The following is a 23,138-nucleotide window of genomic DNA, read 5'->3' as shown; positions in this document are numbered from 1 at the left end:
CTATGGTTTTTTAAATGATAATTTCTAACGATATCGTCTCTGTAACCTGTGATTTTTTCAGTTAATTTCAAAGGTTTTTTAACCCCTTGCATGCTCGTGATGGCGGGGAGCCGTCACGGGTCACGGTGGGCATGTGCGGAGGATGGCCCCCGGGCGACAGAATCCCACCGACTAATTAGAATCCCCGCACAGCGCAAAAATTCGCGCCACACGTAAGGGGTTAAATGATCATTTCTAACTATAGCGTCCCTGAAACCTATGTTTTTTTCAGTGAATATATATATATATATATATGGATATAGATATAGATAAAGATATATGTAAATGTAAAAGTTTAACTTATTGTATACATACTTACCTTTAGTTATAAAGGCAAAGTTGTAAAGTGGTAAAGGTTTATGTTTGGTAAAGGCATTGCATGGTAATGGATGTGTGGTAAAGGTGTGCATTGTAAATGCAGGCACAGATCCTTCATGCATTGTTCACTTAATAGATATGGTGCTGTGGTGTTACCTCCTTTTCACATAACATAGCACAGAAACTTTGGTAACAATGCTACGTGAAGCACTGTTAACATATGAGCTCTACCAGTATGGCTGACATGTGACTCCTACACCGTATAGTCCTTAGTGTCTAAAGTAACATTTCTTCATATTGATGTACACACCTGTGTGAATCTTTGTCTCTGTGTAGCGAGTTTGTGATATAATGCACTCTGACACTCTACATTGGGATGAGTAGCTCTATAAAATAAATAAATGTGAGAGAGAGGATAAGGATAAATGAGTGGCACCATTGGAGGGTGGTACTAAAAGAACCTTTTAAGAAGTAGGTAATTTAGGAGGGTACCAACAAATATTGTTTCACCGGCACCACCAGTGATAAAGTTGGCCAGGACAATATTTTAAAGGCTCCAGAACTAGAGTGCTGAAATGTGCCAGGGATGGCTCCTCCATTTTGGTGGAAAAGAGTCGCCCCACTGCTGGAACCAACAGGCGCATGTAAAATAAAATTGTAATAAAGCAGCTACTAAAACTGCTTTATTATCATTCTATTTTACTACATAGCCGGAGCCAGCAGGAGGAGTGGTGGGTTCAGGGTACTACCAGGAGATATCCAAACCGGCATGTGCACTTGGATATCTCCAGGCTGTTGCAAGGAGATATCACCAGGGCTAAGGAGCACAGGCTCCCATTCCCTGTTGGAGTGTGGAACCTGCCCGCTCCACCCAATCCCTATGCTTCTCTTATGCTGGATAATACCAGCATGAGAATAGTATCTGGGTTGGCGCGGGGGACTTCTGGAGCCTGAGTGAGCATCGTGAAGCAGGAGAGGCGCTGAGGTGGCAGACGTCGGGCTGCAGGTCAATTTTTTCTTCTTTATTTGTCCCCCCATGCTGCCTCAATCAATTTTGATGCTAGTGGCCAACACTGGAATATGCCATACAATGCCGTACATGGATCCACCTCAAAACTGCTCTGATAACCCTCCACCAACTAGGGGCAATTTCGAGGTTTTATTGACTGTCCACTCTACCAACAGAGAAAATGCCAAAATACCCACAACAATTAGCCTAACGCTAAATTCCAGATAAATATCAGAGATCACTGCAAATACTCATATGCCCTCTGGAGATCTGAACCCAATTAGATTTTATTCAGGAAACTCCTGAAAACTGAGCAATTCAGACGTGTACATGAATGGACCTAGCCTGACCTTAGGGTGTAACGCAGAACATTAAGACCAGATATGTTCTCTCCTTTTATACTGTTAAGTGTTACCTGGATTTAAAGGACATTACATTCACATATCAAGTATATGAAGTACAGGTACAAGTATGTTGGTGCAAACTGCATTCACACCTATTTTACCACAACCGTACAGTGGAGTTGAGAATTGTGCTTGCTTCTGTGGTTGAACAGACACCAGGGTTATTTTTGTGATAATTTGTAGTTAAAGTTGTTCATATTGGGTAATATTACACAAAAAGAGGCACAAATACAGTTTGTGAATGTTACTAACTATTAATAAGCAAACATTGATGCAAACCAAAATGAAAAAGAACAGCATTATTAATTGGTTTTGCACCCTTCAAGTATATTTATGTCTAATTTATACCATAAAATTAGACATTTATGCCGCTGGAGTGCCACTTTTTTGAAGCTCCGGTGGGGCAATGTGCCACAGCATATTTACAAGTCTATGCAAAGCCACTTTGTGTGGCTTTTCATGGCCTTGTAAAAATGTACCCCTTTTACGAAGAAAACTGCGTGAAAGGGGCATTCCATGGGTGTTGCTCTTGGTGTTCCCACACAACATCCATGGAATCTCAAACATTCCCATATTTACGAGGAATCATAAACCTGGGAATCCAAAAGATTCTAATGCCACCCCAAGGATGGCATTAGGGCGGCACAATGAAGGGAAATACTTTTATTTCTCCTCGTTTTTTTCCTCTTTTTATGTGTGCTGCATTCTGAAACATACGTAGAAAGAGAGAAACACTTCTCGTGTTTGTTTTTGTGCAGGATGTTGTCCCTTCCTGCACAAGATTAATCACCCTTACAACAAGGACATCCTTGCACCATGGCCCGTCGGTGCCTGAGGTAGCACATGACAGGCCATTGTGAGACAGCACAGAGGAAAAGGACAGGAATGCACTATATCTCATTGATAGGGCACATTCCTGCGCTTTGTTTTACTCAGGGTAGCACAGCAAGATTCCTTGCCCTGAGCAAAAACTTCATAATTGAGGCCCTTAGTTCATGAAGCATTAACACACTTTTCAACAAGCCTAAGTGTAGGAATGCTACAAAAAGGCAACCGTGAATGTATTTAAAGTCAAGAATGAAATAAGTGATAGGGAAAGTGCAAGTGTTTTAATAGGAAATAATGCCTTTTTCACTGAGGACAACCAGGAAGTGAATTAGTGATCTGCAGTGATAAATGAAAGGTGCAGCTCTCATCAAAGGACTATGAATATTATGGTTTTCCTCCTTCATCAGTGCCCTAAAATAACCACTACCTTAATATCTCAGAGCTCCAGATAATGCATCACATGACCAGCGAAGGGCTGAATCAAACGTTTGCCTCCGAATTCTTCCTCCTTGGCTTCTCCGATCACCCACAGCTTCAGTCCACATTTTTCACCTTGTTCCTGCTGATTTACTTGATGGCTCTCCTGGGTAATATTTTGATTATTACTATCATAGGTACTGATGCTCATCTGCATACACCAATGTACTTTTTCCTGGGGAACCTTGCCACCTTGGACATCTGCTGCACCACCTCCATCATCCCCAAGATGCTGGAGACCCTGATGTCAGAAACAAAGTCCATTTCCTACTCAAGCTGCCTTACCCAGCTTTATTTTTGTTCGACGTTTCTGGGGACAGAGCTTCTCATTCTGGCACTTATGGCCTTTGATAGGTATGTGGCCATCTGTAACCCTCTTCGCTATACCAACATCATGAGTATGGAGTTCTGCCTCACTACAGTGATAGCCATATGGGTTTCAAGCTTGGTTGTCTCCTTTGTCCACACCATCCTAATCACAAGGCTGTCTTTCAGTGAAAGGATTGAACTGGACCATTTTTTTTGTGAAATACCACCAGTCCTCAAGGTTTCCTCCTCTAATACTCTCATTAATGACATTGTGATACTTGCAGCTGACGTGTTCTATGGCATGTTCTGCTTTCTCCTTATTGTCCTTTCCTATATTTACATCCTTAGATCCGTTTTCAAGATGCCCTCAGCTGCCAACAAAAGAAAGGCCTTTGCCACTTGTTCCTCTCACCTCATGGTTGTTACCTTGTTCTATGGAGGCATTATCTACACCTATGTACGTCCAGCTCTCAATGTCACTGGTGAAAATGACAAGGTGGCGTCTGTTGTATATGCTGTTGTTTCACCAGTAATGAACCCAATAATCTACAGTCTCCGGAACAAGGAGGTGAAAGGGGCACTTGCTAAAATGATGCAGTTGAAAATATGGTCTTCAAAAATGTAACATGCCATGAAAAAATACATTTTCCAAGAATTTCATAATATGCAAACTTTGAAATTGCAGCACTAAATCACAGACAAATATTTATGTTGCACAGGTCGTAATAGCTCGTATCTAGTTATGATCAGATCAGTTATCATTTCTAATTAACTTTCAGTCAGTAAAACAAATCTGCATGAAATTTCCCCCCATAAAAGTCATCCTTTTTTAGCCCAGTCTGGCAATTTTTATGTAGATCCGTTGAGCAAGAGCCCAAACATTAGGGAGAGGATCAAAAGAGTGATTTATTTTCCATTTTAATTAAAAAGTGATACTATTAATGGAGTTACGTTAAAGCTATCATGTAAACCGAAGAACTGTACCCAATGATGCTCCATTTGGTGTGGAGCAAGTCTGTTCAGTGTTTTTTGAGAAATAAGCATTCTTTTTTTTATGTTCAGCATGAAAGGCTTTAATAGAAAAGGTATCAGGACGATTCATTTGCAGACATCCATTGTGTGGATCTAGGTGGACCACATAATTTCTTTTCCACTATTATACATTTTGGATCCAAAAGCCTGTCATCAAGTTCACAGAACCAAAGCATTTCTTGCCAACTTCAGGAAACATTTAGGGCCAGATGTAGGTAGCCCAATACCGGTCGGTAACGGACGAAATTATCGAATTTCGGCCGTTACCGACCGGTATTAGGCATCTGAGATGTAGGGGCCATATTTAAGGATTCAGTAATTTACCGAATCGGTAATTTAAGGAATCGGTAAATTACCGAATTCTTAAAATACCGATTCGGTAAATTACCGAATCCTTAATGCAGGGCGCACTCAAATGAGTGCTTTTCCCATTTCAGGATTCGTTACTTACCACCAACTATAAGTTGGTGGTAAATATCGAAAACCATAAAAAATGCAATTTTTTTTCAATTTATAACAGTGCCATGTGGCAGACATACATGCCCTTAGGGCATGTATGTGTGCCACATGTGCACCCATGCACTATTCATGGGTGCAACAGGGTGTCAAAGTGACACCCTGCCACTCTTGAATGTGTTACCCATTTTACCGAATCGGTATTTACCGATTCGGTAATTCCCATTCATTCTTGTGGGCCTGGAGGCCCATAGGGATGAATGGGAATTACCGAATCGGTAAATACCGATTCGGTATTTACCGAATCTTACAGATTCGGTCAAATTTACCGAATGAATACCTACATCCCATTTACCGATTCTAAAATACCGAATCAGTAAAATTCCGTATTTTAGAATCGGTAAATCTGGATTACCTACATCTGGCCCTTCGTGGCCACCATGGACATATGCACTTGGACCCACATCTTGGAAAATAAACTAAAAGGGCAAATAAGGAGGGGCTTGGTGAGCACAACCCCAAAGGGATCGTCCTGTGAATAAACTATTGAAAAAATTCAGATTTTGCTGGGTGTTCCTGGACTCAGTGCTGGATGCATGGCCTGCAGTGAGTCGTCCATGAGTTCCCTGGATTATGCACAGGATCCCAAAATCTGGAGAATTTCATAAAGCTTCAGGCATGAGACTGCAACTTGCAGCCAGACCCTATTGCTACACTCAGCTGTAGACAGCAAATGGCTGAGTACAGAGGTGATTGTCCACCTACAGTAGGCTGGCTACAGGATCTGCTACACACATCTGAAAACCATATGCAGTGAGGTTTGGCTGCATGCAATGTTCCGGAAAACTATTGGATGTGGTAAATGATAAAAAACATTGATAAAAACAGTGATGTTATGATTAGTTTCATTAGAAAACTTAAATATATTTTTAAAAACACTCAGAAACTCACTGAAAGATATACTGTTAAAATGCAGTTGCAGTTATGGTTATGAATTAAACTGAAAAACCACTGAAATGTGTAAGTTATCTTTAAACATAAAATTAATTTTTCGCATAAAAGCCACACAATTCAAATGCTCTCCCTTTGCTGTCCTTTCATCACAAAAGAATAACGTTGCAGGCCTTGATAGGATCACGCCTCGATTACGTGAACGCGCTTTATTTGGGCCTTCCTAAATATTTGATGGCCCGTCTGCAGGTGGTGCAGAACTCGGCGGCCAGAGCCATCTTTGGACTTCCCCGGAGGGCGCGGGCCTCGGAGCTTTTGGAGCAACTCCATTGGCTTCCGATGGCCAAGAGAGTCACATTTAAAACCTTGACTCTGGCTTTTAAGGCGCTCCACGGAATTGGTCCTCACTATCTCCGTAAGCGGATAGCCTTCTATGTCCCCAGAAGAGCTCTCAGGTCTGCCTTCGAGGCCAAAGCGGTGGTTCCTTCCATTAGGCGCTCTCGAATCGGAGGTCGCTCTTTTCGGTACCTTGCGCCTCGGTGCTGGAACGATCTCCCTCGATCCTTAAGACTGATGACCAATCTGTTAGCCTTTAGAAAGGAGCTAAAGACCTGGCTTTTCACTCTGTAATCTGTGTCTTTTCTGGATCACTGTTATGCTGTACCTAACCTTGTTTCACTCTTCGCCAAAGCGCCGGGACACTCCCCCGAGTAGCCGTGCGCTATAGAAGAGTCAATTTAACAATAACAATATATGAATTTCATCACTACATTCATATCAATAAATAACCACAACTAAAAGTACAATGTAATTCAATTATAATGTTTCCTAAAATGAATAAATAGCAATACATTCATAGTGGCTCTTTTATAGTATTCACTTAATGTGCCATGTATAATATATTATTTACAACATCTGTGAAAGTGGTTCACATGTATGCTGTGCTTATAAATTGTGTTGACTGAAGAATTTGTATGAATACAGACTTTGGGACACGCCTCAGATCTTTGGCAACAGTAAACCTCATGGGTCCCATATGTCTGGAGCATAGTTTTCAAGATCTGGTTCTAATGTTGCAACTCTTGCAACTCAGCCTGGCTGAAGCCAGAATAGGCAACATATCAGACATGGAAGGAGGGTGTTCTCCAAGAGCTTCCGACAAGCTGGAGAATTCATTTGTTCATCGGTAGTGGTACCTGGACCCATATTTCTTGGACATCAAGAACATTTGTGGTTTTGTCTTTCTGTCATGGATCCTCTCATCTTGACACAACTTGTTGCTGCAGAAGCAATTAGGAAGCCACCAACCAAGCACTAAACTACTGACATTGAGCAAGACCAAGGATCAGTGTATGGAATCCAACAAAGGACTGCGTGTTGGGAAGAGAGGAGAGATCTTCAGAGTCTCAGCATAGACCTTAAGAATGATTCAACTAATGTTGTCAGCAGCAAATTACTCCCTAATACCCCTTGAACCACACATATTTTGCAGACTTTGTCTACATGAAAGCATAATGTAAGAACACTCAATTAATTTCCAAAAGTAAGCCTATCAACACATATTTTCAAATATTAATATTAAGCAACAATTAGTCATATGTGATGGTAGGACAGTCAAAGCTTTTTCTTTTCTGAGAAATATCACCTTTGTTTTTGTTTCAGCTGCAGTAAGGCTGATATCAGGCTTTATTTACTTATTATAGGGCTGATCATGGATTCACAGTTCTATAAGTTCTCTTTTAAGTCTTTTTCAAACTCAAGCTAAAGTCTTACACCTGTATTTATTTTACTAAGAGCCCAAAAGAACATAACTATCTTAAAGTCTCAAACTTGAATGCAGTTTCCCATGACTCCAAAGGGACGTCATCACAATCAGGAAAAAACTTGTGAACTTTCAGTTTTTATACTTTTTATAGTTTTTTGCTAGTGAAATAACTTTTGATCTGAGAGTTATGCTGCTGTGTTTACTTTTCAGGTAAAAATCTTACTGGGATTTTGCCTTTAGGAAACTTGAGCTTCAGGGAAATCGAGTTTAAATCCACTCCTCATGGTCGAAAGCCAGGAAGGCAAGCAGTTGGTTGGCAGTTTGGGTGTGGGATTTTGAATGACCATGTTTCCAGAGTGGATCTGTATTTTTGGAGGTGTTGTGGCCCGTATTGCTGGGCCCAGGACTATGCATCAGAGTACACATAGGAAGGTTCCAACTGGGAGGCTGAATGCATTGCTGCTGGTCTGTAAATAAACTTGGATCAAATTAGACAGTCCTTGACATTCCTCAGAAAAATTCAATGCCATATATCACTTCTTCAGTGAGAAAATACAGAAGATCCAACAGCACATTGCCAACACCATGTCTGCTCTATATTTTATGGTCACCCCTTCCTGTAGAATCCTGAATTGGTCATCTTCCAAAGGGTTTTCTCTAGTGGCTCTTGCCGACATACTCAACTCCATCAAAGCCACTCTCATCTTTACTCACCATTGTAAATGCCTCCTGCCCTAAAGGCATCTTCTCGGAAGTTATAATGACAGGCAAGGCTTTCAAACGTCTAAAGAAACCTACACTTGACACTAATGACCTCAGCAACTACCGTCCTATCCCGGCATCCCTCACCTACCATTTTTTGACAAGATCATTAAGAAAATCAATCTATGTTCAGCTCAAAGATCACATTAATGTTCACGCATCTCCTATGTGACTACCAACTAGGCTTCGGAAAACTCTGCAGAAAGTAGCCTGCTAACTTGCACATTGTAGACAATGCCCTCCTGAAGACGGATAAAGACCACTTCTTCTGATTTTGGTTGACCTCTCAGCTGCCTTTGACACAATCAACCATCCCACATTCATGCCCAGCTTGCAGTCTCAAAATGTATTCACCTCCAATGTCATTCAGTGGACTTTCCAACCAACACCAGTTTTTTCGCATGGTAACCCCCAAGGCCCAAAAGATCTCTGCCAACTGTGGAGTAGCCTAGGGTTCCATAGTGTGCACTGTCATCTTCAACCTCTACATGGAACCACTTAGTGATCTACTCACAGATAACATCATGATGCTTCACCAATATTCCAAAGATACACAAGTCAAGTTGAAAGTCTCCTATGGTTCAGAGATTCAACGCATTAAATACTGCTTGAAAATCACCTAGACTTTGATATCTAGCACCTACTGGAAGCTCAACCCAACCAGGACAAAATTACGGATATTTGCCAAGAGGAAGAAAAAGCAACAACACAAACTTTGTTCAATGACATGAACCATGATAACTTTGCATCTCACTGTCTGCCAAGTCACTTGGATTCATCTTGGACACCAGCCTTTCTCTTCTAAAGAAAACAAAAGCATTGCTTACAGAAAGTGAGTTCAGAACTGCTCTTCCAGCCCTCATAACCCTAAATCTGGATAGTGGTAATTCCCTGATCCATGGCCTCCCAGAGTCTACATTGGCTTCCTAAATGCTGCAACATCTCTTTTCTATGGTCTGAAGAAATATGAACACATCACCCCCCCCCCTCCATCCTGATGGAAGTTAATAGACTCCACTTGCTGCCTGCACCACCTTAAAACGAGCTGCATCATTGGCAAAATAACCAGCTCCTCTGCTTATCTTGCAAACAAGTTTATCCTCACTGATGGCATTCGGCACAACCACACCCAGAACACCATCAGACTGCAGACTAAGAAGTATAAAAAAAAGGCAGCCTTTTCCTTCCATGCACTAGTATATGGAACAACATTCCTGTCTATATCTAGACCAGCCCAAAGCTGCTCAAATGTAGTTGAAAACGTACCTCTTTAAAGATGCAGTCCACAATTCAGTCCCCTCTCTGCCCATCATTGACTTTAAAATTAACTTTGAGCCTTTACAGTACTCAGTTGCCTTTTTCCTAGGTTTATTCTATTAAAATAACACATACATGAATATAAACATGCAACCATAACTACACGTTAACTGTGGTTAAATCACAAGTTGTTTGCTATCTATTTTCCTTGATATGTACACAAATGGTGGGAAAATTTTCCACGCCTCTGAGTCCCAACAAATTCGGATCCTTGAATCAGGTGAGGATCCCTTATTCTAAGGTGGAATGCCTCAATGGGATGCAGGAGTCCATGGGCCACATCCAAGAATCCCAGGATCCCCCACATGAGTCTGGAGGTTAGAGAGTGCTCACCCTGCCCACTTATGTGCCCTTTCAACTTTTATTTAGGACTTCACGACCAAGGTCCAGAATCCTATGATGGATGCCGGCATTTTCTGACAGCCATTCAAATTCTTTTGGAAGGTTTGTACACCCAGATAGCTATACAATTTGGGGAGTATTATCCCCTACTTAACCAAACCCCAGCCCTTCGTTTAAGGCTAATTTCTTAAAATATATTGCATAGATGTACACCAAGTCAAAATGTTGAATGTTTGTAGCCCAGACAAGATATGAAGTCTGTCCAAAGTCAAGCTACCTCAATGAAAAAGTCTCTGTTACCTGCCCTTGCCTTCCTAAGGGTGAGTAAATAGGCATTAACTGAGCGCAGATGTTGTATTGGGCAACATAGTGCACATTGTCATTGTAAATAAATGGTCTGTGCAATGGCTCTATGCACAATACGTAGAGACTTAAACACCCCACCCATATTTGTAAAGGCAGCCAATACAAAGAATCCAAGGATTCTGTTGGCAAAGTACAGTGATGAAGGGATAATGCTAATTTAGCAGCGGCCACTTGAGTGCTGTAATACATCTGAGAAAATATTCTGGAGACCCCCAAAATAAGGATATACAATAGTATAATGTACTCAAAATGGAAAACCTCATGACTAAAGGTCCAATGTGGCTAGGTCAGAAGGGATGAATTTTAAATATAACCTACATAAGAGAAAAACAACAGGAAGACTGTTATCTATGTATACCACAAAAATGTAAACAGATGAGAAGACTGTTGGAGCAGAGACATCTGTAAAAGACTAACCATTGTGTGAGAGTAGAAGAAGAGACCTTTCAAAGGAACAACACAGATGTTCAGTCTACTTTACATCAAAGTTTATGGAGTTTTGAATACACTATGTCAGGATTTCAAGCATACACTGGTGGAAGGCCTCGAAAGGGATGAAAGAGGTACGATCAACTGATATGATTAGCTGAGTTTCATCTGCATAATTCATAAACGGAATTCTGTATAATTTGATTAGCTGAGCGAAAGGTCTGAGATGTATATTAAATAAAGTTGGAGACAGTGAAGACCCCTGGGTGTCCTTGTCCAAATCATTGAAAGTCAGACCTGAAATATAGAAGATGGACCACTTGAGTTCTAATTTGTAAGTAAGGTTGACATCATCTCAAGGCTGTACCTCTAATCCCAATTTCAAATACCTGGAAATCAGAAAGCCATGACTGACTATATCAAACGCAGATAGATCTACCAATACTAGGGCCACAACGTGGCCTCTGCTGCCACCATTCAAAGGTCATACATAACAAATAGAAGGGCAGAGCCAGAGGAAACCATTTGCCAAAATGTTACAGATTCCATATTATATAATCCATAATGATAGTAACAATTATAGATACACAAATAATTCATTATTTAAATTCAAATCATTGGTGAATGAACTTTCACGATCAATAATATATGTGGACTTTAGGTGTCTCAGTTCAAACACTCTGGCCCAGATGCATCAAGCAAAGAAACGGTCGCAAACGGGCAGATTCCAACCGGTATTTTTGCATTTGGGATGCATCATCCCAAATGCAAAAATCGCAATTAAGGAATCTCTAAATTGAGATTCCTTAAATTGCGATTGCATTAAAGGAATCCCAAATTGAGATTCCTTAAATGCAATGCATCAAACTAAAAAAAATAGCGATTTCGCTAATAGGAGTAGCAAATTACCATGAAGTTGAACTTCATGGTAATTTGCAAAAACTTTGAAAAATGTACTTTTGTGCATTTTTCAAAGTTTCATGTTGCGCGCACACATGCCCTAAGGGCATGTGTGTGCGCAACATATGTGCACAGATCAATTTCAGGGGTGCAACAGGGTGTCCTTTGGACACCCCTGCACCCTTGAAATTGCATTCTCAATTTGCGATTCTCTAATCTAGAATCACAAATTGAGAATGTCTTCCCATTCATTCCTATGGGCCTCTAGGCCCATAGGAATGAATGGGGAGCTATTCCTTAATTGCGATTTGCAATTTGCGAGTCGCAATTAAGGAATATTAAGAAATCGCAATTTTTTTAGCGATTTCTTGATGCATAGCCTTTTGCTATTCCTTATTAGCGATTCCTTATTTTTCGCTAATAAGGAATTGCAAATGGCATTATTGATGCATGTGGGCCTCGGCATCTAAAAGAGGAAAAGAAGCTTATTAGAATTGTTCTGTAAAGAAGATAATCATCATAAATGTACTGCTAGCTCCTTATCCAAGTTGATGCCATCAGGGAACCAACCCCCAGATTCATCAAGAACACATTTTGCTATTCCTTAATAGCGAAAAATACCGATTCGTTATTAAGGAATCGCAAAATGCTATGCATCAAGAAATCACTACAAAAATATCGATTTCTAATAATTCCTTAATTGCGACTCGTAAATTGCGAGTCGCAATTAAGGAATATCTCCCCATTCATTCCTATGGGCCTAGAGGCCCATAGGAATAAATGGGGAGACAATCTCAATTTGCTAATCGCAATTAGCGATTCGCAAATTGAGATTGCGATTTCAAGGGTGCAGGGGTATCCAAAGGACACCCTGTTGCACCCCTGAAATTGATGTGTGCACATATGTTGCACACACACACACCCAGATTCATCAAGAACACATTTTGCTATTCCTTAATAGCGAAAAATACGGATTCGCTATTAAGGAATAGCAAAATGCTATGCATCAAGAAATCACTACAAAAATATCGATTTCTAATAATTCCTTAATTGCGACTCGTAAATTGCGAGTCGCAATTAAGGAATATCTCCCCATTCATTCCTATGGGCCTAGAGGCCCATAGGAATGAATGGGGAGACAATCTCAATTTGCTAATCGCAATTAGCGATTCGCAAATTGAGATTGCGATTTCAAGGGTGCAGGGGTGTCCAAAGGACACCCTGTTGCACCCCTGAAATTGAAGTGTGCACATACGTTGCACACACACATGCCCTTAGGGCATATGTGTGTGCAACATGAAACTTTGAAAAATGCACTTTAGTGCATTTTCTAAAGTTTTTGCAAATTACCACGAAGATGTACTTCATGGTAATTTGCGTGCCCTAATAGCGAATTCGCTATTTTTTTCAGTTTCATGCATTGCGTTTAAGGAATCTCAATTTGAGACTTCTTAAATGCAAAGAATCGCAATTTAGCAAATTCTTAATTAGCGATTTTTGCATTTGGGATGATGCATCCCAAATGCAAAAATACCGCTCGCAAAGGGCCAGATTCTCAGAATCTGGCCCTTTGCGAGCGGATTTAAGCTTGATGAATCTGTCCCCAAGTCCCTGTGAGATATATATATTTGATTTTAATTGATGATTTTCACTATTTTATTCCAGGGTTCCACAATGATATGATTGATGAAAAATGCATGAGAAACCAACATCTTTAGGATGATAACCTCTTGATAATGATCTTCTTTAATTTGCCCAATGATCCATATAGTGGAATTTTTAACAGATTGATGTACAATTCAATGAACTAATGAAAACCGAAAACATTTGAGGTGTTGATTGGCATCAGGAACAATGACATTTCTGGCACAGCTGTGCTTGCAATAACTCATTACCTTGGAATTAGAGCCCATGAAAATGTAATGTTTTTCATACAGTAGACTGCCCACTACGATTGGTTTATATTACATTAGTGTGCCCACTTTGACTTGATTAACTTGTTATTCTTGTGCTCATCATTGAAATAATTATGACCAATGGTATTAAAATGAATTATCTGTCTTTTGAGGATACATTTCAAATCAAAATGGTTTGGTGTTCTGCAGCACTTGCACCTTTAAATACACTTTGGGGCACATTTACTAGCTCTTGTATCGCAGTTGCATTACACAAGACCACACAAGAAAAAGGAAATCTTCCATGGGGCTTTTCTTGTACTTTGTAGGGCAATGTCTGCACTGCAGTAGCTTGCGAGTTGAAGATTTTAATGTATGCACGGTGGGTGTTCGCACACAGAGCTTAGGAATTTAGCATTGTTATTTATACAGCGGACACTGCGTAATGCAGTCTCACACGGTGTATCACAATGCGGAAAGTACGTCAGAATGCTACGCACGGTTCTTGTGGGAGTGACTAGGCATGCCTGGCCTGAATTTAAAAAAGAAGGGGCATATTACCAACGTTAAGCGATATTTATCGCTAACGATGCTTAGCAACGAATTTTTTAATGCTAAGCATCGTCAGAAATTATCGCAGATAAACCTTGCTATTATCAAGGTTTATCGCAAATGCGATAAAAAACGGCCGCAATGCATGAATATCGCTGAAAAGTCAGCGATATTCATGCATTACCGAGCTAATGCTCTTAGCCATGTTATCCACCTCCCATTGGATAACATGGCTAAGAACTGCTCAGGGCAGGTGTTAGTTTTTGGAGATATTTGCGCTTAGCGCGAATATCTCCAAAAGTTGGTAATAGGAGATAGCGATGTTAGCGACTGTTTCCAGTCGCTAACATCTTGGCACGCCCACTTTGCATGTCATTAGTGATAAATATCACTGACATGCAAAGTGGGGCCCAAGATGGTCGCTATCTCCTACTAGCTGTCGCTAACTGGTGTTAGCGACAGCTAGGTAATAGGGAGATAATTTTATCTCCGCTTTCTTGGCTTTTAAAGCCAAAAAAGCGGAGATAAACCCCCTTGATAATATGCCCCGTAATCCCTAACAATCTAGGGAAAGAGTGTTGCAGACATGGAAGTTGGATTTTTTCAATTGAGTCACCTCTTTGGCCAATGTTTTATTTAAGGAATTATATTTTGCCAACTGATTAGCCTCAAATATTTGTGTATATTGTTTGAATGAGGCACCCATGTTACAGTAATTGGAGAAGATTTATTCTAGCCTGAAAGCTACAACATCTCATTCACATGCCATTCTAACACATCTACAATTGTTGGTGGTATTGCACCTGTTCGCCTCGGGAGCATAACAGTCAACCTCTCCTTACTTGGTAGGTATTTCACAGCCAGCGTTTTCCAATAGTGAATGCCATATTGAGGATCACTCCTCAGTATCTTCACTTTCCAAATGACATACAAGAACAAATGATCATGAAGCAATGCTTTTGTGACAATGCGGCTTTCCCACACTTTATTGGAGCTATTAACTGCACACATTTGCAGTTATTGCCACTAGCAGATACAGCATACATATACTGCAACAGAAAATACACATATTCCATTAATGTGTAAGCAACAGTGGACAACAAATGTCAATTAATAAATCTTGTTGCCAAAACAGCTGGTAGTGCACATGACTCGTACATCTACCGGCATTGCTTGCTTAATCAGCACTTTCAGGAAAGCAGATATGAAAAGTCACTCTTGCTTGATAAGTGCAATATTTAATAAAATATTTTGGAAACTATCCGCTAGATTCATCAAAGTCCCCTTTTGCAAGTCTGTAATAGCGATTATTAAGTAATCGCTATTACAGACTAGCAAAACGGGATTCATGTAAAAATCGCAATTTGAATTGCGATTCCTACAGCTTTCTTATTTGCGATTAGCTAATTGCTAATCGCAAATAAGGAATAACTCCCCATACATCCCTACGGGCCTAAAGGCCCATAGGAATGAATGGGAAGACATATCAATGTGCGAATCGCTTTTAGCGATTCGCATTTTGAGTTTGCGATTTCAAGGCTGCAGGGGTGTCCAAAGGACACCCTGTTGCACCCCTGAAATGACATTGGACGCTGGTGTTACGCACACACATGTCCCAAGGACATGTCTGTGTGTAATATACAACTTAGAAAAATGCACTTAAGTGCATTTTTCTAAGTTTCCGCTATTTACCACGAGGTTTGACTTTGCGGCAAATAGCGGCCCAAAATTGCGAATTCGCAATTTGTAAATGTTTCATGAATTGCATTTAAGGAATCTCAAATAGAGATTCCTTAAATGCAATTCCTCGCACAATTGCGAATTCTATAATAGCGATTTTTGCATTTGGGATGATGAATCCCAAATGCAAAAATTGCGCTCGCAAAGGGCCAGATTCTCAGAAGCTGGCCCTTTGCGAGCCGATTTTCGTTTCATGAATCTGGCCGTATATCCATATGTCTTAATGTAGATCTACATAAAAGTCGTATTTGTATCAAGTCATTATGTACTATGACATCTAAGTGTCAATATTCTGCCATAGGAATGTTGTTAAACAAATGGAGTATAATGTTTACTAGCTGAAGATCTAGTATATAGGGATAATTACAATAATACTTAACCCTGTGTTGTATATTAGCATCTCATGCACGCTTATGCCATGCTGCAGGTGTGTGTGTATTAGGGTCATGATTTTATTACAGCAGAACTTTACATAATCCTGCATAAACAAAATCCTAAATAGCAAATGGCTCTTTTTATGTGTTTTGCACAAGACATCATAAAACAAAAGTCTTCTACACATGATAGCATCGATGAGCAGTAGTGGATTATTGAGTACAACCCATGTGCTCTATTGTCTTTAAGTCTTTGACCTGTAATCAAAGTCAGCCTACATGTATGTTAACACACATCACACAACCATAGAATGTGTCACACTAGCAATCACGCATAATTTAAGGAAAGTCAATTTCTTTTTGTTTTTTTGTAAGGGCGCCGAAATCACAAATCAATAAAAGGGTATGCACATTTGTCTGATAAATTATTTTACGCATATGTGTGGTTTATATTATTTTACTGTAATAATTCTGACTAGCACAGAGAGCCAAAACTTTGCAGCTGAAAAGCCGATCATCAGATGTTAAAATGTTTACAAAATGTGTTTGGATTTGTGTTACTGGACATGCTTTACCAATGGAATACTTCAAATAATAATTATCCTACAATACCCTTCAATGTGCTGCCTTCTATTTAAGAGAGCATATACGAATTTCAGGACGGTTTTCTTGAATCTCTTCATAAAAAAATAAAAAGAACACGTTATTGATTTGAAAATCATAATGCAAGCCTAACACAAAGTCATAGTAAGATTGTGACAAGACAACGTGTCATCCATATGTCTATGTGGATTAATGTATAGAAGCATATTATTTAACAATATTTCCAATTCGCTGTAACTTTATTTAATCCTTTGTTTTATTTAGGTGATCTAGGATATGAATAAATGCCATGGCTAAGGACACCATTTCTGAAGTCAAAAATGAAACTTTCCTTATAAAGATTTGAAGTGGCATAGAGAGAGCTTTTGAAATTAAAAACAAATCCAGATTCAGTTTGTTTGGACCAGTCAGATGGGAAAATACTTTTATAGGCCTGAAACATTATGTACAATAATTGTTGCTGTGCAGTGCTTCAGAACACATGTATTCAAAATAGTATGCTATGGAATGTGAAACACAAGAACTATCTGCAGAAGAAATTGATATGACTGACCATGTACATGATTCTACTGAAGAATGTTGAAGAAGACATGAAATTGTAGATAATATTTTCAATTAAATAAATATAACTAAACATAAATAATGTATTAATTACATTTAACAATGTTTCTGAATGTGTTCATTTGATTACAAGCACAACATCTGGCACTATAGTTGCATCAGAATACTGATTTTGGTATATGTTAAAAATATGATATTACATCACATTATGTTATTGTTGGTTGTCAAGCAACAGCCACAAACCGTTGCTGGGGAAACCACAAAAGTTACTAAATTAACCTGTGCTTAATCCCTGGCAGTTTAGCTAAAAAAACAGTCAGTTCTTAACTTAGAGGCAATCAGTAAAGTATTTATACAGTATGCAAAGAGTAAGAAAGTGAAAACACAACACGAGAAAAAAAACAAGACCAATTTAGAACAAAAGAGTAAATCTTAATAAATTGTTGATACCAAAACAACAGAAATACAATCAGTAGGAATGGAGTTATACATTTTTTGAAGAGTTTAATAAAAAATAGAGCCAAAAAGCACAAAGTGTCACCAGGGATATCTGATCACGCTGGACCAGGTCAAAGTACAAAAGTTCGGGCCGAACGCTATGGAGTGCAGGTCGGTTACTGTCACCATGGTAGGCCTGCTATAGTTTTTCCTTCCAGAGGGGGCAGTGAGGAGCAGGGAGAGCATTGCGCAATGCTGCAGGCATAGCTCAAATAACAGGTCAGGCGTCTTGGGTGGGCGTTGCTGGAGCTTCACGTTGGCGGTCCCCATGAGCAATTGATGCAGTAGTGAGAAAGGTTGAGCTGATGGAGGTCCATGTAGAATTGGGGTGCGAGTAGTGAGTTCTTGTGCAAACGGGCCTGTTGGCAGTTGTAAAGAGCCCAAACGCTTGATTTCAGCTTTCTGAGCCAAACCAAGGGTCTATGAGCTGAGGGGCACCACTTGGGGGTCAGGGCCTCACTTCAGCTGGGGCCATAGGCTGGGGCTGGATTTTGTGGAGACTTTCATGTCACTAAGGTACAGACTAGCCCTTGGAGGAAATCTGGTGTTATGGGTTTAAGGATGAAGTTACAGGTCTACGTCTCTTCTCGGCCAGGCAAAAAGGGTAGCAGGTCAGCACATCAGGGTAGCATTTCTTCAGAGCAGAAATCCAGCAGAGTAGCATCCCTTTCATCAGCACAGCAGTGCTTAATACTGGCAGAGCATGTATAGGTCCTTTTCAGAAGCACAGCAGTACTTCTTCCTGGCAGAGTATACACAGCTCCAGAAGTCCTTGGTCTTATCCACCTTGGACTACTGCAATGCTCTATTCTTGAACTCCCAAGAGAGAGTCCTCAATAAGCTGCAAACCATTCAAAATGCTGCTGCCAGACTGCTGGGTGATATCCCCAAATTTCAATCAGTCTCAGGAACCATCAGAGAATTTCACTGGCTTTCCATCAGGAACAGAACTAAGTTTAAGGCTCTGTGCATTGTCTATAAGGCGTTGCACAACCAGGGACCAGCCTTTCTCACTCAACAACGGTGTTAGCCGTCCTTGACGAGCTTAAAGCCAAGGCCGACGTCAACTCTCCCCAAGCTTTGATCCTCCTCGACTTGTCCGCTGCGTTTGACACGGTCGACCATAACATTCTTTTGGACCGTGTCAGCGCAGCGGGCATACGAGGCTCTGTCCTTTCCTGGATCACTTCCTTTTTGACAGGTCGTTCTCAAGCCGTCCACCTTCCTGGCTTCTCTGCTTCCCCCCTCCCCGGGCCCTGTGGGGTCCCCCAAGGTTCCTCCCTCTCTCCCCTTCTTTTCAATCTCTATATTCACCCTCTTATCTCTTCCCTTCTTGAGCTGGGGGTCTCTGTGTATAACTACGCTGACGACCTCCAGCTCGTCTTTGATCTTTCCTCTTCTTCTCACTCGCTATCCTTTTTTCACTCCACCATGGTCTTTATTTCTGGGTGGATGAGCGCCAACCACCTCAGTCTCAATCCAGATAAGACTGAGCTTGTCCTGATTGGCGGCTCATCCAGCCCCTGGTCCCCTGCTTTCTGGCCTTCCATTCTTGGCCCTCCTCCCACCCCCGTTCCCTCCGTTAAAACTCTGGGCATCAAGGTCAGACAGGACCTGTCCATGCATGGCCAGGTCAGTGCCGTGGTGTCCTCCTGTTTTCTTTCCCTCCGGATGATCCGGAAAATCTCTCGTTTCTTTTCTTTTGACTTAAAATCATTATTTCTGCCCTTATTACCTCCCGCCTTGATTATGGCAATAGCTTGTTCGCTGGCATTCCTGCCTATGAATCCCGCCGCTTACAAGCTATCCAAAATCAGGCTGCCCGTCTCATCTTTCATCTGCCCAAAACCCATCACATCACTCCCGTCCTTAAATCCCTTCATTGGTTGCCCATTTTTCAGAGATCTTTGTTCAAATTAGGGTGCCTTGTTTATCGGGCCCTTGATCATTCTGCACCTGCTTTCATCAACTCTCTGATTTCCCGTCACACCCCTGCCCGCACTCTCCGTTCATCATCTTCTGCCCTCCTCACTGTTCCCCGTTTTCACAAATCTCGCACTGGTGGAACCCGTTTCTCTGTTCTTGCCCCCCGGTTCTGGAACTCTCTTCCTCTTTCTATGCGCTCGATCCCTATCCTTTCACACTTCCGTAAAGCGCTAAAAACCTTTCTGTTTGCCCTGGCCTACCCCCGCTAATCCTCCTGGCCCTGTCTGTCCGGTTCTTTAGAGCTCCCAGCGCCAGGAAGCCGTTTTGGCCATCGCGCGCTTTACAAATATTTTCATTCATTCATTCATTCATTCATTCATTCATTCATTCATTCATTCCCTACCGGCCCACCAGGTCCCTGCGGTCCTCTGATCGCCTCCAGCTGGAAGTACCCCGTACCAAACTGGTTTCATGGGATGACAGAAGATTTTTCGTTTCAGCACCCAAGCTCTGGAACACTTTGCCACTATTCATAAAGAGCAGCCCCTCCCTATGGTCCTTTCGAAAGCACCTCAAAACGTGGCTATTTGACCCCTCACTAGCACTGCAAATCAGTCACCCTCATATTTACTAACTGGCACAGTGTGACACTCTTACCATATTGGTCACTACCAGGTTCACAGGAGGTTATAACATCTGACCTTCCATCTCTACTGGTAGTGGGCCTTATATATGAATAACAGGAATCCCAAATGATGAAGGGCGGTTCCGAGTGGTGACTGATGGGTATCCTGTAAGAGATCACAGGACACCTATTTATGTTTATTCTTAGACTCCTAATGGGTTGACACAGATTTCTCCAGTTTTATGTACCACACATAGATTTTGTTATAGACCCTTTGACACCTTTGTGTTTTTTCAGGTTCAGTTAGGGATTGTGTCTCTGCATGGTATTTAAAACTCCCTTGGGCCCTCCTTTTACTTGATTGATCTTTATGTCATAAATTTCATAACATCAACAAACAGAAACAAAAGCTGATAGTTCCAAATATGTCAGAGATATACATATTGGCCCCTTGTGTACAGGAATCTCATGTACGCGCTTACCTATTAGGTAGGAGGAATAGGCTTTGCCTCACCTGGCTACAGCTCAGGTAAGTTGGAGCACCGCTCTTGTAAAAACAAATGAGGAGGAAGGTGAGGGAATCATAGAGTCACCACACATAACCTCAACTATGCATAGTACATCCACACACACACATATGATCTTTGTGCGCAGAACGGTAATCGTAGCAAATATGTTTACATCAAACACAGTCTGGCATTCCTTGAATAGTCCAGATTATTCAGGATTTATTAAACTGTTATAGGCTCTAGAAGAGTTGTCATAAGAATTTGTTGCTGTAATTTGCACGAAAAAAACAAATAAAGCGTTTGATTCAAGCTGGCAGTTTCAAGGAATCAGAGAACACAAAGTCAGCCCAGTGACTCTCGACATATTAAAATACATAGAAGACTGCACACTGATGTGGATAAAATGAGAGCCTCTTATGAGTCTAATTATTTATGCAGTCTCTGTTTATCACATCTTAGATCATAAGGATGTGAAAAAGCATCTCACCGGGCAGCCTTCTTCGCCTAACGCCGCCGAGGATGTCAATACGAGTATACAGATATTTTACCCGAATCCGAGGAACAATGATGCTCGTGCAGTCGTGTAAGCGAAATGAACGAGCATGAACAAATCCAAGGCACACTAACCCGGAAATGGGGAGGACAAACAGCGTAAGTCGCTGACTATGTCTACACAAACTCTCTCCTCTCCGTCGGTACTCCGGGCGTCCCTCCGAGCCTATTCGAGGTGAGTGCTGAGCTGCCGCCATCTTTATTTTGAGAACCGACGAATACCCATGTCACGTGGGTGCGTCGGATTACGTCCCAAAGTTGGGCAAGTAGGGAAATGTAGTTTTTTATTTAGCATGTTGTTTCAGAGTACAGATCAAGACCGCAAGGTGTATCGTAACCATCTGTGTGTTTATACAATATCCGTATTTGTAACCATAAGAGCAAAGGGATAGACCCAAAACATGTAATAGACACAGAAATGCTCCATTTCAATACTGCAAACAACTCATATTAAAAAAGCGGCGGCAGACTTCACCATCTCGCATGTGTATAGTGATGTCACAATGAGAGGATGTTGAGATGTACAGGCCATGCCTGCATCGTGCGATTGAAGCCGCTATTTTACACGATCTAGCTTGTACTCATCACACGTGAGTATATCGGATCACGTTTTCAAACCAAAGCAAGGTGAGAAAAGTAATATTGTTCTGCATTCACTCTTTATAGTACAGCTATACAACTGGTGGAGTTTCATGACTGCCAATATACTTGATCAAATTACTGCACTTGTTAAAAGTAAAAGCAAAGTATATAGCATATAAAGCAGAAAGCTCATGTAAAACACAAAGCAGCACGATAAGGATCAGTGAGGGTTGTAGTGAGAATTACAGTGTATCTCCATGTCTAAATTCAATAATAAACATATACGAATTTGTGTACTGTATGGATCTTAGTGCCGTGGGTCAGATTGTCCGCAACCTGTTTATCTCGGCGCATGATCGCCCACTAAAGCCTTATATATAAGTATATGGAGCATGGGTGACACTGAGGAGTATATCTAGACTCATATATTAGGTGCTGAGAAACTTTAATTTGGTGGCATAACAATGACATCCACGGGATATCCTCGTTTAAACCATCTGTTCTTTTGCAAATAGGTACTTGCCAATATCAGTTACATGTTCAGGAATGAAAGGTTGCTCCACTACGGTCCATGTGAATTCTGTGGGGCCATGACCTGCCTCAAGAAAATGGCTCATGAGACGAGTAGCCTGTTTTTTACAACGAATTGTGCTCTTATGTTCAGAGATTCGAAGTTTAATTTTTCTTGTTGTCATGCCAACGTATTTGAGTTGGCAAGGGCATGTTATCAGATAAATCAACCACTCGCTATTGCAATTGGTAAATCTTTTCTGTAGCCAAGGGCGCTTAGTCCCGATGTCTATACTCACTGATTTGTAGGTTTGTGGGCATGCAGCACACGTACCACAAGGATGGTGACCTTCCACTGCCGGTAAATCCCAAAGGGTACAGACAGCGCAAAGCATTTTACTTTTTGGTCTCGTGTGCACCAATTTATCTTTCAGATTGGGGCCCCGTTTGAATGCAAACAGTGGTGGCGGTACGGTGTCTTTGCCAGTATTCAAGATGGACCAATGT

At 41.1% G+C, this 23,138-nt stretch overlaps 1 protein-coding gene across 1 annotated transcript; it reads left to right on the top strand.

The window, feature by feature from the left end:
- Positions 1-3,049: 3,049 nt before the first annotated feature.
- On the top strand, positions 3,050-4,009 carry LOC144761907 (olfactory receptor 5V1-like). Its single transcript, XM_078647113.1, has one exon. The coding sequence runs from the start codon at positions 3,050-3,052 to the stop codon at positions 4,007-4,009; it is 960 nt and encodes a 319-aa protein (XP_078503239.1).
- The last annotated feature ends 19,129 nt before the right edge of the window (positions 4,010-23,138 follow it).

Source organism: Lissotriton helveticus, chromosome 1_1 (assembly GCF_964261635.1).
Source record: "Lissotriton helveticus chromosome 1_1, aLisHel1.1, whole genome shotgun sequence".
In the NCBI taxonomy this organism is placed as follows: Eukaryota; Metazoa; Chordata; class Amphibia; order Caudata; family Salamandridae; genus Lissotriton; species Lissotriton helveticus.
The sequence above is the reverse complement of the archived record's forward strand: the minus strand, read 5'-3'. Positions and strand labels throughout refer to the sequence as shown.

Bases quoted from the DNA above. Each gene is read 5' to 3' on its own strand.
- LOC144761907 (XM_078647113.1), top strand. From the start codon at position 3,050: ATGCATCACATGACCAGCGAAGGGCTGAATCAAACGTTTGCCTCCGAA.